Source organism: Pseudochaenichthys georgianus, chromosome 12 (genome assembly GCF_902827115.2).
Source record: "Pseudochaenichthys georgianus chromosome 12, fPseGeo1.2, whole genome shotgun sequence".
NCBI classification, from domain to species: Eukaryota; Metazoa; Chordata; class Actinopteri; order Perciformes; family Channichthyidae; genus Pseudochaenichthys; species Pseudochaenichthys georgianus.
The window spans coordinates 20,073,900-20,098,396 of record NC_047514.1 but is presented as its reverse complement, the minus strand read 5'-3'; the positions used below and the strand labels follow the sequence as shown (position 1 = coordinate 20,098,396).

At 40.6% G+C, this 24,497-nt stretch overlaps 1 protein-coding gene across 1 annotated transcript; it reads left to right on the top strand.

Moving 5' to 3' along the window:
• Positions 1-770: 770 nt before the first annotated feature.
• ogdhb (oxoglutarate dehydrogenase b) lies at positions 771-24,281 on the top strand. Its single transcript, XM_034096504.1, has 23 exons — positions 771-899; positions 2,202-2,602; positions 4,943-5,131; positions 5,996-6,089; positions 13,862-13,977; positions 14,414-14,568; positions 14,704-14,850; positions 15,550-15,640; positions 15,922-16,101; positions 16,189-16,317; positions 16,563-16,742; positions 18,545-18,697; positions 19,329-19,431; positions 19,537-19,665; positions 19,750-19,900; positions 20,159-20,286; positions 20,485-20,663; positions 20,790-20,861; positions 21,318-21,443; positions 21,528-21,600; positions 21,720-21,883; positions 22,448-22,602; positions 22,748-24,281. The coding sequence occupies exons 2-23, from the start codon at positions 2,369-2,371 to the stop codon at positions 22,866-22,868; spliced, it is 3,069 nt and encodes a 1,022-aa protein (XP_033952395.1). The 5' UTR covers positions 771-899; positions 2,202-2,368; the 3' UTR covers positions 22,869-24,281.
• Positions 24,282-24,497: the final 216 nt, after the last annotated feature.

The window sequence follows — 24,497 nt, the reverse complement described above, 5'->3', positions numbered from 1 at the left end:
GCTGTTAAAGTACAACCTGTAACAAATCATGTTGGAAATCAGCAGTCAGGAAATCAGACATACTGTTGTGATATTTACAGGGAAATGGTGGTTGAATGATCTGGCTAAAAAAGTCGTTTGCTCTTATATAGGGTTAGGGTTAGTAGTAGCAAGAGTACATAATGTAAAGCCTAAAGCATTATTTGGAGCTACTTTTACTTTCATATTTCTATTATCGTAACAGACTCATGGTAAAACATTTTCCGATACAGCAATAAGGTTTATTCATTCCTGAGCTCTTTAGATGTCTTTATAGCTCATCTGTCAACAATCCACATATTTATATATTTATACAATAGGCAGTATTTTATTCCAATATTATTTTATTGTACATTCTGTCCTATCTTCAATTTGACATGTACAGTTTACATACTCATGCATATTTACTTGCACAATTCTAATTCTTGCACTATGTTATTTATTTTTGTTTTGTTAAGTCTTATTGTCTGCTGCACTGTTGGAAGAGGGACTACATATTTTCATTGCCAAGATCTTCGCTGAAGAGATTTTGCACATCACAATAAAACATTTGAATTGAATACTTTTACTATTCTATATTAAGAGATATTGTAAATGTTTACATCATCGAAGGAGCAAAGTATTTACTTCTGTGTTGTAATTGTAAGTAAGTACACATTTGAGGACAGTTCATACTTTTGCAGACGTCACGAACCCGCGTGACGCAGATCAGCACTAGAGTGATTAGACAGTGCTCGGGCGCGCGACTCAGCTCCTCAGCTCTCGCGCTGCAGTGAGTTTTTTTAGTTCGCACACGCCGCATCCGGCCGGGCTCTGGATTTCAGGACAGTTTGCTCCTCATTCACCCGGGCAGAGAGCCACGCGAACACCAGTGACAAAAGGTAACAAACTCGAGAAAACATTTTAACGATTGCGAAAGTTGAAGCTTTGCAGTCAACTTAGAAGAGAGACACGTTACTTTAACGGACTGTGTGTCCTGCACGTGAGGTTACAGTGACTGAAATGCAGTTTGTTTGCTTCCAGCGTGGAGCTGTGGGTGAATACGTGTGAATTAACTTGTTTTACCGGACAAATAGCTGCTCAGATTGAAAACCCACTCGCATCTTTTCGATTAAAGCAATGTATGCTAGGAAGTGTGTGTGTGTGTGTGTGTGTGTGTGTGTGTGTGTGTGTGTGTGTGTGTGTGTGTGTGTGTGTGTGTGTGTGTGTGTGTGTGTGTGTGTGTGTGTGTGTGTGTGTGTGTGTGTGTGTGTGTGTGTGTGTGTGTGTGTGTGTGTGTGTGTGTGTGTGTGTGTGTGTGTGTGTGTGTGTGTGTGTGTGTGTGTGTGTGTGTGTGTGTGTGTGTGTGTGTGTGTGTGTGTGTGTGTGTGTGTGTGTGTGTGTGTGTGTGTGTGTGTGTGTGTGTGTGTGTGTGTGTGTGTGTGTGTGTGTGTGTGTGTGTGTGTGTGTGTGTGTGTGTGTCCGACCCAGATGTATTGGTTATGAGTGGGACGCTCCCCCATGGGTATAGGTGGTCTAGCTATATTTAGGATGTTCAGTACCTAATGTACTGAGTTTTATCATCTGATCTATACAACATATAACTTTTCTTTTTAATGAGTGATTTTAAATGCCATTGTCTTAATGTCTTTCGTTTTTTGTAAAGCACTTTGAATTGCCTTGTGTTGAAAGCTGCTATATAAATAAACTTGCCTTGCCTTGACTTGCCTTGCCGTGACTTGCCTTGACTTGCCTTACATGTACATGACTTTACAGCACATAGTAATTCAATATATATGGTATAAGTTATCACTATATTTAACTAACCCACTATGGTTTTATTTGTACTGTCTACATATTTTCTACGCATTGTGTCTGAGATCTACAATTGCCAACGACTGCCTCTCTGTAATAGTTGTGCAAATGACAATACAAAACCAAACTAAACTATTTTACTAAGGACCCACATGTGTGCCCTGATATTTAGCTTCATGACAATAAATACAGTAGTTTAATTTGACTTGATACATAAACTCTCCTGCTGCTTCAAAAACTGACTTGAAACTGTGAATTAATCCACCACTAAACATAGTCCACACAAAGGCCTATTTTCCTTATGTCAGAAACATAATCTTATCTTTGCTAACTTGTTGCACATGATGTACAATGTTTCGGTTGCCCAATATTTTGTTTTCCTTCAACAGGATCCAGTGGACGACCGGCAGAAGAGAAAGAGCAGAAGAAGCCAGCAGAGGAGGAACAAGAAGGCAGCTGTTGAGGAGCCTGGAGGATCTATTTTGTTCGGGGACAGTGCTGCTGTATCTTTCTTCCAGGAATAAGGAGGGATAGTAGCTGTGGCTGATCTGCAGCCATGCATCGCTTAAGGACTACAATGGCAAGGCTTCGGCCTTTAACGGCTGCACAGTCAGCCCAGAGCATATCGCAGCCCAGACTCTTGGCAATAGAAGGGGGTTTACGGACGTTTAAGCCTGCGAGGCGCCTGAACACATCTGTGGCTGCTGAGCCCTTTCTTAATGGCACCAGCTCTAACTATGTGGAGGAGATGTACTATGCATGGCTGGAAAACCCCAGGAATGTCCACAAGGTAAGGTACAGCTTGTGCTTGATATGTTCACACAAAACAGGTTCAGGTCAGGTTTACTATTCACTAGGGCCCCTTCACTTTCCTTCTGATAGGCCCGACAACAAATGTTTCTCAATGGTTACAGATACCTGTCCAGCAGTTAGTAGGGTAAAGGTAAGCGTAGACACTTCTGGTGTGTGTTTGTGTATTTGCTTATCGATGTTTGACATCTCAGGAACCACAGCAGCGAGCAAAAAGTGAATGACACGCAGCACAGCAGAGGAAAAAACACACATTGTGAGTGTGCTTATTTCACGTTGAAAGATGTTGAACCCAGGAAACAAAGTAGGTTTACATACGTTGTACAATTACATATCTCATTACGATTGTACTAATATCATATAGAAGTTTTTGAACAACATCCCTACTGCAATAAACCTCATTAGCACCTAAGTGGCCAAACTGACGTCAGCCTGTTAAAGGGTTTAAATGATCTACATTTAAATGACTTGATTTACTTGATGATGATGATGATGATGATGATGATGATGATGATGATGATGATGATGATGATGATGATGATGATGATTTATCAGCACATACTGTCGTGGCTGAGCACCGGCACCTGTAACCTTGGCTGCTGTGCTCTCAGTGGTTTGCCTGCATGTTGCTGCCTGTTGGCGTCAGCTGATCGAGGTGTTATGGTTCTATCTTGTGCACAATGTGGATTATTCTCTCAGAACTATCTAAATACACGGGTCTGGGGTAGAGTTCTTCAGAATTGATTGTGGCATCTCTACCGTGTGGTCAACTCGTGGCCCGTGACATGTCTTGTGAATTCTCCGGTCGAAGCTCCAAATAAACCGTCAGTGTTTGCCATCAAAGCTCCAGCTCTCCAGCGGCTCTCTCTGAGCCCTGACTCCAATTGCTTCAGAATTTTCCCCCACACAGACCAAGTGTCCATGCTACTCTAGTCAAAATGCACTCTGAACTTTGAGATAAAAATGTGTTTTTGAGGAGGGATTTAAAAGAGGATACTGAGTTCAACAGCCACGGTGTCGAGACCGCAAAGGGCAGAAGATTATCCTTACCTATATAGTACGATTTGTAATATACATGTTTTCTTTTCATGTAACGTATTCATGTGAGGGTTGTTGTTCTCTTGCTTTAGGACTGCTCATGCCTTCAGCCAGTTCTACTGTTGCTCATGTATTAAGATGTGTCTAAGCACAATGACTGCTCTATTCATTGTCTGCAAGTAATGGAGTGAGGCATGTGCTTCCAAGAGTTAATATCCCTTTACGGCGGCGTAGTAAAAATGTTATGTAACGCTCTACCTGTAAGCTGATATGCCACTTCAGAGGCGGAAGTAAAGAAGCTTCCTTTACGCTGCGACTACTGATCCTAAAAGCCTCTGAGATAAATAAACCAATTACTCTCCTCTCTGCTTAGAAACACAGATGCTAGGTCAAGCATAGTGCAGTGTGCACAACTTTGGTCCGGACTGAAATATCTCAATGTTTTTGTTTGATTGCCCTGACATGTATGGTGGAAATTGCAGTATTGTAAAGCACATCATCAAAAGGGCAAACTGATTGAATTAAAACATTTTATGGTTGTACCTGAAAGCTCAGTCAAATAGCTAAGGCCAGCACTGAAGAAACGTTACAATACGTTCTTCTTTGCAAGCTCACACTGACATTTGCAATGCCGGGAAAATATAGTACATTAATCGTTATCTCTAAGCTAGAACAAGGCAACATCTTCACAGTGCAGCCGAGTAATTCAGGACACCTTATCATCGTTCAGGAAGACACCGCCAGTTTGTTATGGCAAATGATTAACACACAGGTTTCCTTCATCATGCTGTGCTTCCTCACAGTGACAGATTAAGGGAACCTCAAGGATCATTTTTCTAATCACATGACATTGGTGATCCTCCAAGTTTTTATTTTTTATTCAGCAGATCACATGTTCCAGTATTCAAGGCAATTGCTCGACATCAACTAGATGGACTGGCACAACATTTGGCTAAGACATTTATGGTTCAAAGACAATGTTTCGCAAAAATATGTCCGATTATCTGACTTTTTATTGACATTCTGGTTCTAAGTTATTGGATGTGTTGAAGTGAAAATTGCTAGGCATATCATAGGGCCCCCATAGGACAACATTTGCAGTAAAAAGTTATAAAATCAAATAAAGATCACTTTGATGGCTCCAAATAGGGTTTTAAATAGGGCCATCGTCAGATAGGAACTGAGGCTGATGGGAATAATTCCCATTCCCATTAATGCCTCAGTTCAAATGTTGTGGTGAGTACTAACCTTCTTGTATTCTCTTTCCTGTCTCTCCCTGCAGTCCTGGGATATATTTTTCCGGAACGCTAACGCCGGGGCTCCGCCTGGTGCGGCCTATCAGAGCCCCCCCCCCCTCAGCGGGTCGTCTCAGGGACTGCTCGGGGTCCAGGCCCTGATGGGGGCTCAGCCCAATCTGGAGAAACTGGTGCAGGATCATCAAGCAGTGCATTCACTCATACGGGCGTACCAGGTAAACTAAACCTGAGCTGATTATGTCACATGTACAATCCTTTTTACCACTGAATTAGCTCTTATATCATTTCTAGAACTCCACACTATTTTCTGACAGGGACATTGACTATAATTCAGAACGTAAACATATTTTATACACATTATTGTTCCTCTTCATACTTTTTTTTACAGTATTATTACTTCGAAGCATTTTAGAGCTGTGCTAAGTTCAGACGGTAGATACTGAATTTGAGGGTCTGATACTGATGCTTGGGAGTTTTAAAATATCATACAACAACATATCAACCAATATTTTTAAAGACATAACAAAATCAATGTTCAATTAAATGTTTTTTTTGGATCCAGGATAATGAAATAAAGCCAAAACACAAAAGTAGCAGATGTCATATTATTCATTTGTAAACTACTGTTATATTATTATATAGATGATATTATATGTTTCTAAGCCTTTTATGTACTTTAAGCATTGCAGCTGGTATTCGGTGACTACATATTGTCAGGTTGAAAATGTGCCTCTGAATCTTAGTAGAGAATAAGTAAACAGTAGCACATTTTGAAATATTTAATATGATGTTTTACCACTTGGGTAAATATATTTTGTAGGTTTGCACAACGAGTATATCAGTTTGTTTAATTAATGAATGTCCTGTTAATCAAATCTGTTAGCAGTACTTTTCTTCTTTTTTTTTACAAAAACTTCCAACATCTGCTTTTAAGATTCTGCTAACCTGTAGATAGTTTAGTAAATCTTGTAGGAAGTGGTCAGCAGTTTCCTAAAGCAGACAGACACTGATCTGCAGGAATGGGTTGACCTGTGAAACCATCCACACACTTTTAATGAGCTGCGTTGCCTTGTGTGTAGGTACGAGGGCATCACATAGCCAAGCTGGACCCCCTGGAGATCAGCTGTGTAGACTTCGACGATACCCCTTGTACCGTCGGTTTCCAGAACGTTGGTGAGAAATAGAAACCTCCTGACATGTTCTATAAGATGTTCCTCTCTGTCCCTGTCATTCACAGTTCCTGTTGTATTGTATTTGGATCCCTTTTTACCTCAAACACTTGATCTCTTTTTACGCAACGCCACCCACCTTTCAATGAGTGTCTTTCTACTCTCCTCTGTTTACCACTCTGTATTTCCTGTTGTCCGTGTCACACATCCATCAGTTCTTTATCCTGAGTGAGCTCCCCTCTGCCATCGGCCTCCCACCTGTTTGGTTTACTTGCGTTGAACAACACACACTCCTCCTTTCATGGAGTTTGCTGAAGGTCAGAGGTCACCACGTGGCTGAGTTGAAGCCGCAGTGCATCATGGCTGCCGAGCTGAAGCCCTCCCATAACAAACTGAGTGACAAGCAGATGAGCAGGAGCGATGGGCTTCAGAGCAATTGCTCAGACTCTTGTGAAAATGCTTCCATTTCATTAATAAAAGTCCTTATCACTTTCCTCTACAACTATTGATGTAGCCAAAAGCTGATCTCATTTCCTAAAACAAAATAACTTCTGCTCTACTTGTGGATGTTTGGGGTGTATTTATGAATTAGAATTGTATTTATCTTTATTCTACTTTATTTATCACAGGGGAAATGTAGTTTTATGACAGTTGCTGCATTTTACAATTAAGCAAATAAAAGATGAATACAAAAATATATACAAAAATATATTTAAATAATTAAGTTATTATTTTTAGACATTAAAAGATCAACTTCTGGCAGGCGTATATTCTCCTTTTTCTATAGTTTAATAGACAATGAATTATCAAACCGTTTTTCAGGTTTTACTGTTACCTAGATTTGTATCATTTTGATACATTTTGTTTTTGAGAATTAACGCTTTGAGTTGCCCATTCGACGGCCCTATTTTGTCAAAAACATGACTCGAAGATTAACTCATTACAATTGTTGGTGTTGGTATGAACTCAGACAACATGTTTTACACCGCAGTTCATTAGTTCATATGCCAAATATAACAACTACGGTTAACCTTCAAAATGTTGCTGGAGGCGATACAATGTGTCCATATGTTTTGTTAAAGGGGACCTATCATGAAAAATGCACTTTGTGATGTTTTTTCTACATAAATATGTGTCCCCGGTGCGTCGGGGAACTCACGCAGCGTCAGAAAATAAAACCCTCTCTCTTTTCCTCCGTACCCAAATCTTTTAAAAACGGGTGTACAACGAGCGGATACAGATTTCCATCCGAACTGACGTGTCCATCCGAGGTGACGTCGGCGGACCCAGAGAAAGTTGCTATCCGAAACAATGCCTGACGTGTTTTGGACGTCTTTGTTTACATTAGCAAGCCTCGCTAACACTCAGAGCTAACCTGTACTGTGTAGAGCACATGTGTTTAAAAAAGCAGGAAATTAAAAAAGAACTCCCTTGTGATAAACCTGCAAGAGAAAAAGCATTTGAGCTCCATACTGTTTCAGAAATAATCCTTGACGTGGTTTAAACAGGATGGCGGTTTATCACAGCAGAATTTAACTTTATCTCCGGTAGAATTCTGATCAGGCATTAGCTCCGCCTCCTCTTCTTTCCTTTTTTTCAAGCTAAGGACCCAAAGTCCGTGTTTCTCTAACAGGGCTGCAAAAGAGGGGTTTGAGCAGTATGAGGGATGGCTACAATGGGTGATCTGTTTGGTATTTTGAAAAAAAACCTTCACAGACATGTTTTATATAGGTATGGCCCTACAATATATTTTTCCAATATAACATAATAGGTCCACTTTAAATTGACCCTCACATGTGTTTTTAATTAAGTCACCCTGTGCTGAGGTCAGAATGCAGACATAGTAGATTATTTAATAGAAGAGGAGACTGATAAATAATTGCTAACAGCAATAACTGCATTAGTTATTTGTTATTGTGGGTAAGTCATAAATACATGGTCCAATGCTTTCTTTTTCTAAGAAGCTATCAATATGAAACATAGGGCAAGATAACAAGACAAAGGGAGTTGTGTTAGAGGAGGACAAACGCCTCGCACAATCTGTCAACCCAAAAGGATGTTTTATTGATGCTTATTACTTAATCTAAATATCTAACAATTTATTACACAATAATTCATCCCTAATGGACGGGATATAAAGTATTCAAGTAAAGTATGCCCTACTAAATGGGGTGCCTTCGCTTTTATTTATTTTGTAATTATTTATACCTCAAATGTATTCGACCAGATTATTATTGAGGGATATCTTTATGTCCCTCCTGTTATCAGCACATACTGTAAGGCATATTATTTTATAGTTTCTGAGGAAAACAAGATAGGAAGACATGCTTGGCGGTTGTTAACACAACACCATATATTGGGGAGTGATCAACATCAGCCAATTCCATGGTATTTCATTACTGGGTATTCAGTTTTTAAAACATGTTTCATTACTGTGTTAACCAAACACTGACTTGTCAGATTTGTCGCAGGAGTGCAAATAGTTCAAAAGTGGAAAGTGTGTGTGTGTGTGTGTGTGTGTGTTTGCTGTGGCGAGTTATGCATGCCTGCATCGAACTGTCATTGTTCCTCATGAAAAGGTTAGGCCTCTGAGTTCAAACACAGGTGATTGTTATGAGCTGTTGTAGGATGTTTCCACAGATACTCGGGCCATTGTTCAGTCTCACCGGGTTCTGCTTTGTCCTGGTGGCGCTGAGGTTCACAGAGGTCGAGCAATGGGTCGGTTTAGGGGTCCAAATCAGCCTGAAAGAATTAATGAGAGGCTCTGTGAAATACTTAACTACAGTGTGTCTCCATGCCTCCAGATTTATCTTTTTTTAAAGAACGTCTGTCAAATCTGATAAGAGGTAGGAGCAGAACTTAAAACCTTGTGTTCTGCTCTTTTATTGCTGCGTGGTGTTCCTGAAACCACTTTCCTGTGGTTTATCATTAGCTCATTAAATAGTGTTGTGGTTCTCCCTGCTCTACTCCATGTTGGTTTTCATCTCTTCTTGTGGAAAATGTGTTGAGTAATGCTTGGAAAGGAGGCGTGTGTGTGTTTGTTGGCTGCGTCTAACCTTTGCTCAGCTGCCAGTGGCATCAAACAGAGCATATCCGGGCTTATCTGGGCCTTCTTCATTGAAATGTTACTGCGATTAGATTGGACACAGACACTTATTTATTATAGCATTAAATTATTCTGCTTAAACTTTGCAATCATCAAAGAAAGCAAGTGTGTTTTCTCAAATGTCATGCAGGGGCTGTTCACAGAGGAGAGTCTAAAGATCTCTTATGTAACACAGAGAGCGTACTCGGCCATATTGGATTGTAAACCCCCTGTCCTCAGCACAGCAGCCTGCACTCATTTGCTGACAGAGGTGTACGAACACACACATAGATACACCCCCCCCCCCCCCCCCCCCTCCTCTGTTTCATTTAGTCTTATTTATTATAACAACAACCTTGTAACTGAGAAACACTTAAATGCTACATTTCAAATGTTTACAATCCATCACTAAAATAACACTAAGACGACATTAGTTCCATTGAACTGATCTTTTTAATAAGTTGTACTTACAATGAAGTGAGAAACATGGGCTTGAGCTTCACTGAGGATCTTTGTCATTCTGACAGGGAGGCAAACTGCACTTCGCGTTTTGATATGTGTTACTCTGTTAATATAAAACCCACACTGCTCAAACTTCGTTACTTTTCCTAAAATTAGTATATTTTGGGGCGTGCGGAATGAAGAGAAAAAGATATGAGCATTTTATGAGCATGGGATTTTGACCCCTCATATAAACATATGCATAATGCTATACTTTGCAGCCACACGCCGTTGCCAAGCAACGCTTATTGTTTAGGTCCTTTGATAAGCAGGCAGTCATATCATTAACTAGAACTAGCTAGATCTGATAGATTTGGACATAAACGCGAGTGAAGTCTAACCAGACACGAGAGAGAGATCAGAGATCAGATCAGCTGCTGCTGACGGAGCACACGCAGCTCTTCCGGATCAAAGCTCCGCCGCTGTGACGGACCGTTGAGTGGAGCAAAATACACTAAGAGTTAGACCTAACACACTTAGATTGTTTATCTACTCTGGAACAAGCTAAACTAGTTATACATATGTTTATTCTTTACTGTCGGGTCACTTATTACAGGTTCAGCGAGCTGCACGAGCCTGACGAGCTGTCAGGAGAGGGAGAGGAAAAGAGAGCACCCCGTTTATTGTTCCCATTTTATTATCCAGAATTACTGTAAACTTTTGAAGAAAGTAGTTAATCTACTATTAGTAGTTTGTTTAAATGCATTAATTACGTATTTCTTTCATTAACATAAAATAAATCTCACGTACCCCCTGCAGTACTCCAACGTACCCCTAGGGGTCCGCGTACCCCCATTTGAGAACCACTGCTTTAGATCAGTGCTTCTCAAAGTGTGGTCCGCGGACCACTGGTGGTCCGTGAGCGCCCCCTAGTGGTCCGTGAGTATATTGGTACAATTTCACATTTGAAAGAAATAAATACATTTAAGTTTTCCGCACTCTCGCGGGAATATCTCCGCAATGGAGCGAGCTTACGTTTCACTTTCTATTGCATGATATAGCCCAGATAAACACCTTCATCACACATGTGGCCACTTGTTTGTACCATTTTCAGGCGATTTGTAAAAAACGATGTGTTTTTGGATAATAGTGGAGTTAGGTGGTCCGCGAGAGTTTTTTTATTGGTTAAGTGGTCCTTGGTATGAAAAAGTTTGAGAAACACTGCTTTAGATCAACACGAGCTCAAGCTACTGTATAGTGTCTCACACAGAATCCAACCTATCAGTCCTGTTTGTTTCCTGCTTAAACCACGTCAGCTGCTTTTTACTGTGTCTTGTTTAACATACTGTGCAATTTAGTCAAAGGTGACGTTAGCAATGTCCTGTCAAGTATTGTTTAAATAAACTCATAAATACAAGGAATGTTATAAAATGTGACAATTTAGTTGATGCATTAGTGAAAAAAAATATGATTTTGTTCCATTGCATTTTTTGGTGTTCGGTCATAGCTTAGTTTAATTATAAATGTGATAATTGTTCTAAACTAAAAACAAAACCTCTAATTTCAATAGTTGACTTACTCACTGAAATGTTATTTTAGCAGCATTTAGATATGAACAAATCAATTAATGAATCAAATAACAGATTATTTATAAACCAGTTTCTATATAGTTGTCAAGCAAGCGTTTAAGTAAGATTCACAGTATAATTTATTGCACATTTTATAGATGAAGAAATAATGAATGAATAAAATATAGTATTTAACAACTAAACCTTTTTTTCTTTCTTTGGATTCTTACAAGAACATCACAAATAACAGATCTATAAAGTCAGGCTTTATCATAATTTATAATGCTGATAGAGGCAGTAACAAAATGGAAACTAGATTAATAAAGTTAACATTGCATTACAAAGACAAACAAAACAAGATGCCAAAAGCCACAGCTTCAGGTGAAAACCTTTCAAGCTGATTTGAAAGACACATAACATGTCTGATCTTGGTCTTTAATGACATCCACTTAAACACAGACAGTGGCAGAACTTCAGTGTTAGTATTATTAGATCTCAGTGCTGCGTTTGACACTGTTGACCACAGCATATTACTAGACCGACTAGAAAACTGGGTGGGACTTTCGGAAACAGTTCTAAATTGGTTTGAATCCTAATTAAAGGACAGAAACAACTTTGTTTCTATAGGTAAATACACATCTGAGTTGACAAATATGACATGTGGGGTTCCTCAAGGCTCCATCTTGGGGCCTCTTCTCTTTAACATCTACATGCTACCACTGGCTCAGATAATGAAGAACAACAAAATAAGTTACCATAGCTATGCAGATGACACACAAATGTACGTAACAATTTCACTAGGAGACTATGCTCCAATTCAAACACTGAGTAAGTGCATTGAACAAATCAATGACTGGATGTGTCAGAACTTTCTCCAATTAAACAAAGATAAAACTGAGGTAATGGTTTTTGGAGCCAAGGCAGAACGTATAAAAGTTAGCGCTGAGCTTCAGTGTGCAATGTTCAAAACAACAGATAAAGCCAGAAATCTAGGTGTAGTCATGGACTCTGACCTGAGTTTCAACAGTCACATTAAAACAGTTACTAAATCAGCCTACTATCACCTAAAGAACATATCTAGGATTAAAAGACTAATGTCACAGCAGGATTTGGAAAAACTTGTCCATGCCTTTATCTTCAGTAGACTGGACTACTGCAATGGTGTCTTCACAGGTCTCACTAAAAAATCTATTAGAAAGCTGCAGCTGATTCAGAACGCCGCTGCTCGAGTCCTCACTAACACTAAGAAAGTGGATCACATCACTCCAGTTCTGAAGTCTTTACACTGGCTTCCTGTGTGTCAAAGAATATATTTCAAAATATTGCTGCTGGTTTATAAAGCACTGAATGGTTTAGGCCCAAAATACATTACTGACCACCTGCTAAATTATGAACCATCCAGATCTCTCAGGTCTTCAGGGACTGGTCAGCTTTCTGTCCCCAGAGTCAGAACTAAACATGGAGAAGCAGCGTTCAGTTATTATGCTCCAAATATCTGGAACAAACTCCCAGAAACCTGCAGGTCCGCTGCAACTCTTACTACTTTTAAATCCAGGCTGAAGACTTTTCTTTTTGTCGCTGCTTTTAATTGAACTATTCATATCTTAAACTGCACTGTAACTTTTATCCATGTACTTTTTCTTTTAATGTTTAATTGAACTATTCATATTTTAGACTGCACTGTAACTTTTATCCATGTATTTTTCCTTTTAATGTTTATTTTATTAGCTTTTATTTTTGATGCTTAATGTCTTTCATTTTTTGTAAAGCACTTTGAATTGCCTTGTGTTGAAAAGTGCTATATAAATAAACTTGCCTTGCCTTGTTTGTCAGGTCTGCCCAGAGCCTCGGGGCCTGAAAGCTGGGACACTTTAAAACTGTGTTGAGTTCAGTGATGATTCTGTAGTAACCACAAGAGAGCTTTGGCCTCATCAGGGAACAAAAGATACAATTATGTGACCGATTTGATATAATGAGGTGTTCTCAAACTCTCTTAATGATCCAATAATGAGAACATAATCTACTTTTTGTCCTTTCTTTGTCTCTGCCGCTTTCACACCAAGTACTTTGCCGTACTTAGTTCCCCCATGGAACTAAAGAGTGGATCGCGTTCACACCGGAATAAGTCCCTGACGGAGGATTACGCAAATGAAGCCGCTGACGTCACTTCTTCTTCTTCTTCTTCTTCTTCTTCTTCTTCTTCTTCTTCTTCTTCTTCTTCTTCTTCTTCTTCTTCGGGTTTACTGGCAGGCCGCAAACAACTTCACGGCGTATACTGCCACCCGAAGTCCCCGGCCGGAAGTCCCCGGAGTTGGGGACTGGCTTCAGTAGAAGCTGCTGGGACTCCCAGCAGCTTCTACTGAAGCCTTCCGAGTAAATCACCATAACGCCGACACCTCCTCATCTCCACCGCTCCCATGTTTTTAGTAATCTGGACAAAATGTCATCTGACAGCTGAGACAGCTGTTAAGGCAGTTAAATGGTAATAAAAGTAAACTTAAAAAAAGTAAGCAGGGGTCACACATTCCAGATAGTCTTCTATTTACAGATGTGTCCTCCTCTTCTGTGTCTTAATAATATGTTAGTCATGTGGTATTTTTCTGTTCCAAGCTGTTTTGAACCCTGACCTTGACCTGATTTGCATGCCAACGCTTTCTGCTCATGGCAATGTCTTTGAAACAGGTGTTTACGGACTGGCGGAATCCGACCTGGACAAGGTGTTCCGGCTCCCCACCACCACCTTCATCGGGGGCAGCGAGAAATCTCTGCCTCTCAGAGAGATTATCCGACGACTGGAGGTGAAGTATTTAAAATGTGTCAAAATGGACACCTTTTAGCAGTGGTGCCATTCAAAGTATATAGTAACAGGATAAAAACAAATTTAGTACAAAAATGTAATTAATAATAACAAAAACATTTGATAGCAATTATTTAACATGCGCAACAGAGCCGGCCAGCTAACCAATCAGAGCAGACTGGGCTCTGGTTTCAGACAGAGGGTGAGAAAAGGTGTAGCAGCACAGGCAGTATGAGAAAAGTAAAGAGCTTTTTGAACATTAAAGCATGTGAACATGTCACAGTAGAAGCAAAAAATACAAATGTGAACCTGAAAATGATCAGAATAAGGCCCCTTTAATGCGTTTGAGCAACCAAGTGAACACTGAGATCAGCTTCAAGCTTTACCACGACATGATAGTGAAGAGTAGAGTTAAAACGTTCTTCTCTCTCTTTTAGATGGCCTACTGTCAACACATTGGAGTAGAGTTCATGTTCATTAACGACTTGGAGCAGTGCCAGTGGATCAGAGAGAAGTTCGAGACACCTGGAATCATGCAGTTCAGTCTGGAGGAGAAGAAGACTCTTTTGGCCAGAATGATCCGCTCCACAAGGTCTGTCTACACATTCCTCAACACTCCTTATACTCCTCAACTATAAAAGCATGCAAAGCAGCTGCAGGGGGAGTTTGGGCAGGGGGATAGATGTTCTGAGCCACAATGTGACGCAGCAGCATCACCTGTTCACAGGTTTGAGGAGTTCCTCCAGAGGAAATGGTCGTCAGAGAAACGCTTTGGTCTGGAGGGTTGTGAATCGCTCATCCCGGCCCTCAAAACCATCATCGACATGTCCAGTCTGAGCGGAGTGGAGAGTGTGATCATGGGGATGCCTCACAGGTAGACAATGACATTACATCTTATCCAATAAGATATCAAACGGTCTTTTTCAGGGCCAAAATCTATTTCAATTCCTACAGCGTTTGCCTGTCATAAATGCACACATTGTTGACGCTTGGGAAGATAAAATCAAGGTTTAGTAGATGTTCCCACCTTAGATATGAGACTTTTGATCATACACACATTTATGATCATGATTTGTTAACTCCTTCATCCTTTAATAACTATTGTTGAACTGTCTTGTATGAGTGTTTTCTTTTTTTAAATATGTGTATTTTCACATGTACAATGATATACTTAAGCAATAGCTCACGACAGGCCGTGGTATATGCTCATTATATCACAGCTAAGGGGCGTGGTTTGACAAACAGGCAGTTTGCTTTTCAGCCCAACTGTATACAGTTTTTCTCAGACGCGGAGGGATACTGACTTGTTGTGAAGGGTAACTTCAATTCTACCCGTGGTATACGCTCAGTATGTCACGGCTAAGAACCAATCAGATTGCTTGATTTGACTTGTCCGTTTTCTAAGATGATGTTATTCCACTTTATGAATTTGATCCCTGACGAATATCAGTGTCTCTAATAAACTCGGTGATTACAGTTTAGGGGGGTTTCAACCCTTTTTGTCACATGATAGCATCTGATGAAAAAGGCTTTGCTCGAATTTTCCTTCCTAATGTAACTTCTCCATCTCCAGAGGAAGGCTGAATGTTCTCGCTAACGTGATCCGGAAAGAGCTGGACCAAATCTTCTGCCAGTTTGACTCCAAGCTAGAGGCTGCTGATGAGGTCTGAATCGGTCACTAAATGTTGGTTTAGATGGTTACAGTGGTATCAGTGGTTTTAAGGCGGCAAGGACTGATAATGACCATTTCCAATGAATCTGTTGATTATTTTATATTCAGTGATTATTTGTTTGTTGTAAAAGAAAATATATTTATTGACTTGATAAAGAGCCTCAACTGACAATAATTTTTTTTATTTATTTCCTTTTAAATGCCATCAATTAACCAAAAGTTTAAGGCTAAACTGTCTTCCTGAGGTTGATGTTTGTGATATTCTGCTCTCAGGGTTCTGGTGATGTGAAATATCACTTGGGGATGTATCACAAGAGGATGAACCGGGTCAGCGACCGGGAAATCTCAATGTCCCTCATGGCCAACCCGTCCCACCTGGAGGCCGTGGACCCCGTGGTGCAGGGCAAAACCAAAGCTGAGCAGTTCTACAGCGGAGACACCGAGGGCAAGAGGGTACTGAGGTTTATTCAAACATGGAAGAAAAGAAGTACCTTTCCTTTTGTTCTTAACATGTTTGTAACCTATTGAATGATTGCACAGGTGATGTCTATTCTGCTTCACGGTGATGCTGCATTTGCAGGCCAGGGTATCGTGTACGAGACTTTCCACCTGTCTGACCTGCCGTCCTACACTACACATGGCACCATTCATGTGGTGGTCAACAACCAGGTATTTTTATTCACAGCTAGCATGCTATCGTGTCCATATTTTTATTTCAGCATATACTGTGATACTGTGATTTTAAAGTCATTTAGAATATTACCAAAATAAAATGGAAAAGAAAACAGTACAGCTACATTAATGTTATTCTCTGTAAGTTTGAGGGCATAATAGATCATAAAAATGTCTTCAACTTTTCACTTGATGATGATAACAGCTGTTATTGTAGTAATTTAAAACTCTCATCCACACAGATTGGTTTCACCACAGATCCCAGGATGGCACGTTCCTCTCCTTATCCGACAGATGTAGCACGCGTGGTCAACGCACCCATCTTCCACGTCAATGCAGACGACCCAGAGGCTGTAATATATGTGTGTAAAGTGGCATCTGAATGGAGAAACACTTTCCACAAAGACGTAGTCGTAGACCTGGTAAGTTTATAGGAGGTGTTTTGTCAAGTCAAATAATGTCAATAATATACCAATCCATCTTCGTTGAAATTTGAAAGAGAAGCCTGACAAATCTAGGAAGTTGTGAATCTGGTTGTGAGGAAAGTAAAGGTCACGTTCATGCCTAAATCCTCCAGTGATACATTGAGAGACAGCAGCTGGGGACAGGTTAATGGGAGAGAAACTAGAGATGTTAAATTAAAGAAATTGGTCAACTGTCAGCAGGAGGTTTCAATCAAAGGCACTTTTGGAAAGGTAAATAAACTAACCGCTGTTTTTGATAAAGTACACTACCAGTCCAAAGTTTGGACACACCTTTGAATTCGAAGTTTTTTATTTATTTTAATTTGTTCTACTTTGTAGATTAATTCTGAAGACATCAAAACTACAGTATGAAAGAACACATATGGAATTATCTAGTAAACAAAAAGTGTTAAGAACTCCAGAATATAATTTTATATTCTTCAAAGTAGCCCCCTTATGCCTTGATGACAGCTTTGCACACTCTTGGCTTTTCTCAGTCGGCTTCATGAGGTCGTCACCTGGAATGGTTTTCAATGAACACGTGTGCCTTGTCAACAGTCCATTTGTGGAATGACTTGCCTTCTGAATGTGTTTGAGACCATCAGTTGTGTTGTGCAGAGGTCGGGTGACGCTCAGTGGAAAGCCCTATTTGACTACTGTTGTAATCCATATTATGGCAAGAACGACTCAACTCAGTAAAGAGAAACGACCGTCCATCATCACTTTATAAGAAATGAAGGCCAGTCGATCCGGAAAATGTCAAGAACTTTGAATGTATCCTCAAGTGCAGTCGCAAAAACCATCGAACGCTATGATGAAACTGGCTCTCATGAGGACCCCCCCGGGAAAGGAAGAGCAAGAGTTACCTCTGCTGCAGAGGATAAATACATCAGAGTTACCAGCCGCAGGAACCGCAAGTTAAAGCACGTCAGATTAGAGCCCACATCAACTATCACAGGGCTCAAGTAGCAGACAAATCTCAGCCTCCACTGTTCAGAGGAGACTGCGTGAATCAGGCCTTCGTGGTCGATTGATGCAAAGAAGCCACTACTGAGGATGAACAACAAGAAGAAGATAATTGTTGGGGCCAAGAAACACAAGGATTGGATATTAGACAGTGGAAATCTGTACTTTGGTCTGACGAGTCCAAATTTGCGATTTTTGGTTTCAACCGCTGTGTCTTTGTGAGACGCAGAGAAGGTGAGCGGATGGTTTCTGCATGTATGGTTCCCACTGTGAAGCGTGGAGGAGGAAGTGTGATGGTGGGGGGGGGGGCTTTGCTGGTGACACTGTTGGGGATTTATTCAGAATTCAAGGCAGACTTAACCAGCATCATCATATTCTGGATTTTTGTAACACTTTTTCCTTTACATAATTGAATATGTGTTATTTTGTAGTTTTGATGTCTTCAGTATTAATCTACAATGTAGAAACAATTTTAATAAATAAAAAACTGGCACTGTATATTGAAGCCTTTTATTAGTTTTTCCCACTTGTTTGTTATTGGGGTCGACAGGCTAAGAGTGGCGTAAGGGGACAGGCAGGGAAAGCAGTTCAGGTTTATTATCCATAGAGGAACAGGGAATACAAAGAAAACATGCATAAATAACTAACATAATGTGGTTATACATATATTGAACCTTGAACTTTGACCAGCACGAGACAAGAGAGCAATTAAGAGTGACACAGGTAAAGTACCGAGTCGGTCACTTGATTGTTGACATAAGAAAATGCCTAATCTCTTGTTTTCTCACATTCAGGTGTGTTACAGACGTAATGGCCACAACGAGATGGATGAGCCGATGTTCACCCAACCGCTCATGTACAAGCAGATCAAGAAGCAGAAAGGGGTCCTGCAGAAGTTTGCTGAGAAAGTCATTGCTGAGGGAGTGGTCACAACACAGGCATATGAGGTAAAGCAGCCTGCCCTGCTGTCGCTACTGCTTATCAAGCACGCTCAATATGTACAAGCCAAAAAAAGAGTCACATGTCCATTGAGATCATTTACAATGTGGTGCCGGTTAAACACGTGGAAGCAGCTTTTTTTGCAAATTGAAAAACCCTGTAGGTTTCATTGTCAGCAGTGTGAAAGACGTCTCGGCTCTGAGACATTATGAAGCATCTCAATGAAAGGGGGATTGAATAGTCTGACAAAGAATTGTGCAAATGGATGTTGTGATAGCAGCAGAGACAGAATAATGGATGCATTTCAGGCACAAATAAAGAGATTTAACATTTATGCATTTCTAATTCCAATTCCTGTGAGGAGCTTCACTTAAAAGAGGATTGAATGAAGCACTGTACAAAGACAGGACATTTTGAGGGCAATTAATCATGTCAGTTCTTTGAGACATTAATGAGGTCATTCTTCAGAATCCTTCCTGTTCTGAAAGTCACGCCAAAATCAAAGGCTGTCAAACGCTGTAACTCTCTGGAGGAGGTGAATATATTTGGAGACCTATATACTAAACACAAGACAGAAAGTTGCTTCTTTGGAGACGGATATACTAAAGATTTCAATGAACTTGCATCAATGTTTTTCAGGAGGAAGTAGTGAGGTACGACAAAATATGCGAAGATGCTTACAACCGCTCCAAAGATGAGAAGATCCTTCACATCAAACACTGGCTGGACTCACCATGGCCTGGTAAGGAGTCTTGTTCTTTTATTTGTGTTATAACTTGTATCTCTTCTCTACAGAATGTGGTCTGGACATTTCTTCCTTGTGATGCGTTTGTGTGTCTGTCTGCAGATTTCTTCAACCTGGATGGACAACCCAAAACTATGCACAGCCCTCCGACTGGCATCAGTGAAGAGGAGCTCAAACATATTGGAAACATCGCTTCTTCTGTGCCTGTGGAAGACTTCACGATACACGGAGGTACTTTATGATCTTCTCCGGTTTCAAACAACCCCTTGTTGTGCTGTCATGTCTGTTTTTTAATGCCGTGTTTCCATGCTTCAGGTTTGAGTCGTATCCTAAAGGGCCGTGCAAATATGGTGGATCAGCGGATGTGTGACTGGGCTCTTGGAGAATACATGGCCTTTGGCTCTCTGCTCAAAGAGGGGATACACATTCGCCTCAGTGGACAGGATGTGGAGAGAGGCACGTTCAGGTAATCCTGACACAAAAAACATTCACTGCTTGATGTTTTGTTTATTTTTCTCTGTGTTTTGGGCAACTTTTGTGTAAAAGTGACTTCAGAGAAACCCCCCCACACTATGAGAACTGTCCACTAACTACTGCTGTACGTTCAACTGGAAAATAAGACCTGCTATGTATAAAAAGTACCATTAAACAACCTCTGTAATGATTTGGTGCTATATAAATCAAATTCACGTGAACTGACTTAACTAAGTGATTTCCTCCACAGCCATCGACACCATGTTCTTCACGACCAGAACGTTGACAAGAGGATCTGCATCCCCATGAACTACGTTTCTCCTGATCAAGCTCCTTACACTGTGTGCAACAGCTCTCTATCTGAGTATGGAGTACTAGGTGAGTAGCATACGCACAACTTGTGGTACTTTTTAATCTGTGGTACCTGTAACTTGATGGGTAACTCTTTCTAGGGAAGCCACTTGGGATTGTATTTACTTTGGAAGTAGAGCAAGTTGGAGAACAAACCTTATGTAAATGTTGGATAGTGTTTTATTTACTGAACCTGCTCCGTTTGTGCCTGTTTTCTGTGTGTAGGTTTTGAACTAGGCTTTGCCATGGCCAGTCCCAATGCGCTGGTGCTGTGGGAGGCCCAGTTTGGAGACTTTAATAACACAGCCCAGTGTATCATCGACCAGTTCATCAGCTCGGGTCAGGCCAAGTGGGTCCGACAGAACGGCATTGTGTTGCTGCTTCCTCACGGCATGGAGGGGATGGTAGGAACTGAGAAACTCATGGCGCTGCAATGCCACCAGTGCTGAGCAACATTCTCACAGGAGATTGTTAAAAACATCTTACCGGTCGATTATTGATTGGTGTTCATTTGTGTCCCTTTCTCTTAGGGTCCAGAGCACTCGTCTGCCCGCCCTGAGAGGTTTCTACAGATGTGCAATGATGACCCTGATGTTTTCCCTGTGAGTGTCAAAAACATAAAATGTCTCTCCCTCCGTCACTGCTCCTTATAACTTTAGATGATGCTCATATTCATCAGAATGACACTTTTCAGTCCAGCTCTTTGTTTGTCTTTATGGTGAAATCAGAAAAGGCTAGTGACCGTAGCAACCTGACTTACAATGACGCTGATTTAAAATCATGGAGGTGTAGATAGTGAGATGACTTTCCTTGTTTGTCTGATGTTTGTTTGACCTCATGATCAGATGTGGAGCCTGGCAACTTTATATGGAGAGTTTATAGAGTTCATCGTACTTTTCGTAGGCTAAGAATTGAAGGGTTAGGGTAGTTCTAAAATGAACAGAATGATTCTCCCTGGAAAGAAAGAAAAGACAAAGAATATGAACAGGTGACTGCACGTTTCTTTGGTAATGAGTTCTACCTTAGCTCTGAATTGCAACTCTACTTTTTTCTCACAGAAAATCACTGAGAACTTCGCAGTGCATCAGCTGTACGACTGTAACTGGATCGTGGTGAACTGCTCCACTCCGGCAAACTACTTCCACGTCCTCCGCAGACAGATCCTGCAGCCCTTCAGGAAACCTGTGAGTGACACACCTTAAATGGACTCAAAGCACAAGATAATGTGGTTCAAGGTCACTGAGCATTTCCCTGTGCTCTTTCTTTAGCTGATAGTGTTTACTCCCAAGTCGCTGCTGCGCCATCCTGAGGCCAAGTCCAGCTTTGATGACATGCTGCCAGGTCAGTACTGACAGAAAGATGGGCAGGAAACTGAAGGTGGTGAGGTCTTTCCCTCTAAAACACTGGTTGGCTTCTTGCTGTGTTATTTAAAGTGTGTGTGTGTGTTTGTTATTCTGCAGCCACCATCTTCAAGCGACTAATCCCAGACGAGGGGCCTGCAGCTGCCAGCCCAGAAAAGGTGAAGAGAATCGTTTTCTGTAGCGGGAAGATCTATTATGAACTGACCCGGGAACGCAAGAGCAGAGGCATGGACGACACTGTGGCTGTGATCCGCATCGAACAGGTAACAAAAGAGTAAAGGTGATGTGTGTAAGTAGAGAGTTAAAACTGAAGAGGAGAAATTGGGAAAGGGAACGCACAGTGGGTGTATGGATTTCAGTTTTCAACAAAACCAGTTTTGGAGGTGATGTATGTGCCTGGTTTGTATAAAGGCAGCTTCACTTGTGACATACAAGTATTTCGGTCAAGACTAATGATCACAATTGTAAATTATTTATTCTGTTTTTGGGGTCTTAACTTTCACTTTCTAAAGATATACAAATAGTTAATCTCTGGTTTACATTGTGAGTAAATAAAAGAAATTAGCTGGGAAATCGGTCGAGTAGAAAGACGTTTTCTTTAGTATCAAATTAATCCAGTGATAGTTATCTATATATCGATGGGTACACTGCTAACAGGAACTGCTAACAGCTAGTTTAGCACACATTTAATGCTGACAATTTACGAATGAAGTTGTAGCAAACGGCTAACGCTAACTAACATTTGTCCCCCATATCCCCCAACGGGAATGACAATGGATTATCGCCCAAATATATAATTAACATCAGACCTTTCTCTCTGTTTTCAGCTCTCCCCCTTCCCGTTTGATCTGGTGAAAGCAGAGACTGATCGTTACTCAAATGCTGACCTGGTGTGGTGTCAGGAAGAGCACAAGAACCAGGGTTACCACGACTACGTCAAGCCCCGCATCTGCACCACCACCAACCATACCCGCCCCGTTTGGTGAGTTCTACAGGAATACAGTTTCAGGAACTATCTCTGCTTTGAATGTATGGACACTTATATATGTGTGTTTGTGCGTGTGTGTTTGCGTGCGTGTGTGTGTGTGTGTGTGTGTGTGTGTGTTTGCGCGTGTGTGTGTTTGCAGGTATGCTGGTCGTGACCCTGCAGCAGCTCCAGCTACTGGAAACAAAAAGACTCACCTCACGGAGCTGCAGCGCTTAGTGGACGCAGCGTTCGATCTGGATGCATTCTCAGGAAAGATCTAACTGGTTTACACTCTCCCTCTCCTCTGCTCTCACCTGCCTGTCTAGTTTCAGTGCAGGACCCCTCCCCAGACTGGCTTTAAATTGTACCGACAACACTTTACATTGATGTGTTTCTTCCTCAATATACCTGCATATCAGACCTACAGTACTATCAGTCGTACTCCTCAAACAAAGCGCACAATGACCTTTAACACTGTTACCATGAAGACCTCGTGTTCAGTGTTTGACACTATTACAGAAAATAATGCAAGTTCACCTGCAATTACATTAATTTGTAGGACAAATACTCGATCTTCATTTTAGTATTAGCAACCTGCTCTGCACATCCACACAACAAACCGTATGCAATCACCTCCAGAAGAATTCTTTAAAAAAATGAATTGATCTGTTGCAGATTGCCTACAAAGGAAAAGGTTTTAGACCACCATAGGAAATGAAGAAACTTCAGTGCACATATTTAAAGGATGGTTTGATTTCCAAGGACATAAGCGTGTTCTTGTCGAGAGGTAGATGAGTTGGAAAACCACGCGCGATAAGTTGGTTAAGCTTTAAAGGTGCTAGTAGGGACATTTAAAAAAGGAACTGTGAGCCAGGCTAGCTGTTTCCCCACGTGTACATACTTTATGCTAAACTAAACTAACCAGCTGCCGAGAGTAGTGTCATATTTAGCGTTTATATTCTCAACTGACTCTTAGCAAGAAGGCAAATAAGCGTATTCCCCAAAATATTAAACGATTCCTTTTTAAAATGGAGTTGAATGTCCAAGAATGTTTCACAACTACAGTGTGATAGTGGACAAGTGAAATGAGGTAAACCTATACACATGTAATGTTGATTGATTATTTGAAAGGCTGAGTTACAATAGCTAAATAATGGGATAAAGGGATGTCTTTAAGCTCCTTTATTATGTTTTTGATTTGACCCCCTACATTCAAAAGTGAAACCTTTTGAAAACATTAATGTCTGCCTTTTGAGAGAACTAGATTAAAGGGACCCGTATGAATGTATTTCTGCACTTGTATCTGAGTTCAGCAGCGACTTTACAATGACCCAGGTTGTTATATGCAAACAGAGGGGAGGCTTCATGTGCATCTCCTTTACAGTAACATAAACACACACACCCCTTTTTCAGTTCATTTGACCTACTTTGTTGTTTTTTCATATATGATGCTTGAAATCTTCTTCCTCCTCCATGGTTCCCTCAACGTCCTGTCTCATCACTGTAAACGTCTGTTTGTGCCAAATGTAATGGATTACTTGAAACTACATTTCAATAACAAAAACACAATCATGCCTCCAATGGAAAATACTTGTAATACAACATGTGAGATTTCTCAGCTGCTCAGATTTGTAGGATGTATTTATTTTCATAAAGTGTTGTATGTTTTATTGTTTTAAAAAAATAAAGATTATAGTTCCTGGTGAACAGTGCTGTTGGAGTTTATTTGAGCTACTAAAACCTCTTGTATAGTCTTTTTTATATTATACATTTTTAAACATTGAATTATGTGCTTTATACTTAAATATGTAACTCTTACTGTCTTTATAACTTTTTATTGAAAAACTAAAGGTAGTCTACTTTGCAGATATATTATAATTCTACAAAATATAATCAACTAAATAATGATG

What these genes read in the sequence shown, in the direction of transcription:
- ogdhb (XM_034096504.1), top strand. Translation starts at nt 2,369, where the DNA reads ATGCATCGCTTAAGGACTACAATGGCAAGGCTTCGGCCTTTAACGGCT. An exon ending in CACTCATACGGGCGTACCAG is followed by an intron (nt 5,132 to 5,995) that starts GTAAACTAAACC and finishes CCTTGTGTGTAG; the next exon opens with GTACGAGGGCATCACATAGC. An exon ending in AACCATACCCGCCCCGTTTG is followed by an intron (nt 22,603 to 22,747) that starts GTGAGTTCTACA and finishes GTGTGTTTGCAG; the next exon opens with GTATGCTGGTCGTGACCCTG.